This window comes from Papilio xuthus, unplaced genomic scaffold (genome assembly GCF_000836235.2).
Source record: "Papilio xuthus unplaced genomic scaffold, Pxut_1.1 DF829230.1, whole genome shotgun sequence".
Classification (NCBI taxonomy): domain Eukaryota; kingdom Metazoa; phylum Arthropoda; class Insecta; order Lepidoptera; family Papilionidae; genus Papilio; species Papilio xuthus.
The window spans coordinates 1-3,455 of record NW_013529419.1 but is presented as its reverse complement, the minus strand read 5'-3'; the positions used below and the strand labels follow the sequence as shown (position 1 = coordinate 3,455).

Below are 3,455 nucleotides of genomic sequence, written 5' to 3'. Positions count from 1 at the left end.
TATTTTTTTCAGGCGGGCCAAGGTCCTGATCCGTCCATCAGAGTGGCTAGTCCTAATCCAGATGGCAAGGCTTCTAAGTGAGTAGCGCTTTTATAATATTACAAGACTTAAGGGGTAGGCGATGTTTGTCAGGTGATCCCACTGGTGTAAAGTGCATATATATATAGTGGTAAACCATAGTTTTTTTTTTTATATCATAAGATGGCAAACGAGCGAGCCGCCACCTGAAATCGCTGAAATAGCGAAGCGACCGTTGTCCATAGACATACGCAATGCATATGCGGAGAAGATGCACAGAAAGAAATTATTTAACTAGAGTTATTTCACTAAAAACCAAAATTAGCTCTAACCATAGACATTTGAAATATGATGTAAGATTGTTGAGCCTATGCCTACACTATCCGATCAGCAAAGCTTGTTACAAATATTTCCTTTTTCTTTTGTAATTGTGATGTTTGCTCTATTATGTCTTTATATTTATATTGTGATTTTTTTTAATTTTGTTGTAATGATGCAAAGGATTACGAGCATCGGTGGCTCAGGGGTCAAGCACTTGACTTGCAATCTGTAGGTACTGTGGTCGAATCCCGCCATGTACCAATGTGTTTTCCGATTTACATATGTACATTTATCCGATGTTACGGTGAAGGAAAACATCGTGATGGTGCACATATCTGAGAAGAAATTCAAAAGATATGTGTGAAGTCACTGCATTTGGTCAGCGTGGTTGACTATGGCCTAATCACCCTTAACTTTGGGTAGGCTCCGAGTCCCTCGGGATGTATAGTGAGCTGATGAAGATGATGCAAAGGATTAATTTTTTTTTTTATCTTGAGTAGACAGAAAGGATGTACAGAAACTTATTTCCCCTTACTATATCTTGCAAAATCCATTTCCAATTATTTCCTTATAAAAAATCAATAAGTAGGGTAAACAACATAGGTTTAGTCCACCGGCACACATATTTAGTATTACATATTAAATAGTCAGATTACAGTTTTAAAATGTAAATTTTGTCTATAAGATCATCAGCGGCGTTGCCATTGGCATCAGGTGAGAGTGGTGATGCATGCCGGGAGGTGTTAGCTGGGTGTGCAGCGTTGTGTGCGCAGCTCGGTCTGCGTCGGTCCTTCAGTGCGGCTGATGTGTGTCAGGTGCATGCGTCGCCACCACCCAGAAGGTAAAACCCCTTTTAAATTATAGTACTACTAGTCTACACATAAAGGTCATCACACACTGTCTATTTTAATTTTTATACATACTCTAGGTTACTCTTTCCTTCCTGAGATTAAAATATCTTTATAAAACATGTTGTTATATCTTTAAATCATGGGAGGGATGAAGAGCCTGCTTTAACATCTTCGCACGAATTGTCCCTGCTCGCCCGGTGAAATACCACGACCACACAGAAGACAGGCGTCAAGTGGAAGCTATTCCAACTACAGTCTGATGAGTGTGCGTCCCGGAGGTCTAATTTAGTCCTCTTTCTCTTCCCACCCTTTTTCTTATAAGGAAAGTACGGGAAGTGGAAGTGGACTTTCCGGACGGGAGGATGCATGGAAAGGGAAAATATTTTCTTTCTGTGCATCCTCTCCTCCGTCGATTAAAGGTAGGCAACGCATATGCAATTGCGTATGTCTATGGGCAACGGTCACTTCGCTATTTAAGCGATTTCAGGTGACCGCTCGCTTGTTTACCACCTTGTGATTAAAAAAAAAAGTGTTTTATACAGGGATTTGGATGTTAGAAACCAATGATAAGTCAATAATTAGACCTTGAATCACGCTGGAACACTGGTGACATGTTTAACTTAATGTAAGCACTTGATTAGCTATCTGCAGCTTTTGGGTTCGAATCTCGCTATGTACCAATGTGTATTACCGAATTTCAATTTGATGTTCTTACGGTGAAGAAAAACATTGTGATGCTGCACATATCTGTGAAGTGACTGCACTGGGTCAGCATTGACCATGGCCTCCTAATTTGGGGTAGACTCCAAGATCCTCAGTGGACGTGTAGTGAGCTGATGAGTAAATATTCACAGCGCAACTTCTGAAGTCGGTTTATGCGCTGCACTGGAGGCTCTCACTATGAACGCTGCATCTCGCTCCTGCAGCACTTGGGTTGCCGGTATGTGCATAACAAATTTAATTCCTTTCCCATTTAATACGACTTTATTCGCAAATTGTCACCAAAAGAGCTATAATTTTGTCCCTTGCGTCTATATTTAGCTATTTAACTAGATGTTGCCCGCGACTCCGTCATTAAAAAAACTTAACTTTAGACTTACCTTTAAAAAAACATCCATCTAAACATTCGCATTTATAATATTAGTAAGATTGTATAGACAGTGTTAATTTAACTGAAATTGATATAGGACTTCTTGATTTAATTTAAATGCTTCAATATATAAAATGGTATGTATTCATGTTATGTCACTTCAGTGGGAGGGTCTCAGCTGCCGTCTCCGCAGCGAGCTCACCCATCTCACCTGACACCGCGCCCGCAACCCAGTGATAATAAAAAAGTAAATTCACCACCTTAAATTACAGGTTTAGGCAGAAATGGCTAAAATGATATCGCCCTGGATGACATTTCTACATCTTTTATTATCATACTAGCTATCGCACGCGACTCCGTATGTGTTCCAGGCTTTCTATTAAAATTTCATCGAAATCCGTTCAGTTGTTCCGGAGATATCTTCTAACAAACATACATCTAAATATTCGCATTTATAATATTAGTAAGATTTTCAGGGGAAGTTAACAATGTTATGTACACTCACGGAAATCCGCGGTGTTTCACTTACAGAAAAAATGCATTGTTTCCAAAGAGACAAACTTTGCTTAATCTTACAAATACTTCTACCTTTTATGTACAGACATATTTAAAAATTGCGTTCTATTGGATATTGTTATATGTCGTCTCAATGTCCACAAATAATTCAAACTGTAACTTTTAAAGTGGAACACCGTCAGATTCCCTGATTGTACATACGTAATTGGCTTGTGGCTTGTAGTAGTCGGGTAAATGTAACAGTTAACGACACCTCTCTCGCTCACATATTCATACAAACACATGTTTCAGGTTCGTCAGAACTATATAAAGAAGCGTCTACTGACCACTTACAGGGCGTTAGAAAGAATGTCTCAGTCTGAATTCAATTTGGACAGGCTCGAGGTAAGAAACGACTCATCAACTAATCACCATAAAACATTGTTGAGCGAGTGGACTGTATGATGTTATAAAAGGCTGGTTGGTTGCTGATTGTAATTTGAAAGATGATGTACAAAATAGACAAAAATGTTTGATGTGTCGACGCGCGGAGTGCTGAAGTGCAACTGAAGGTCGCGGTGTGAGGGGGGTGAAAGGGACCCTCGCGCTGCTTCCCTGCCGGTGCAGCATTATCTTGTGGTGCCATGAATATTTATAACCTCGTAATAAAGTGTTTGAAA

General features: G+C 39.7%; 1 protein-coding gene across 1 annotated transcript; it reads left to right on the top strand.

The window, feature by feature from the left end:
* Nucleotides 1-6: 6 nt before the first annotated feature.
* On the top strand, nucleotides 7-3,180 carry LOC106119549 (uncharacterized; the record flags this gene model as incomplete). The annotated part of the gene is made up of 5 exons (XM_013314600.1): nucleotides 7-77; nucleotides 1,025-1,180; nucleotides 2,045-2,130; nucleotides 2,445-2,527; nucleotides 3,088-3,180. Coding segments are annotated over 5 exons (489 nt in total), but the record flags the coding sequence as incomplete, so codon positions are not given.
* Between the last annotated feature and the right edge of the window lie 275 nt (nucleotides 3,181-3,455).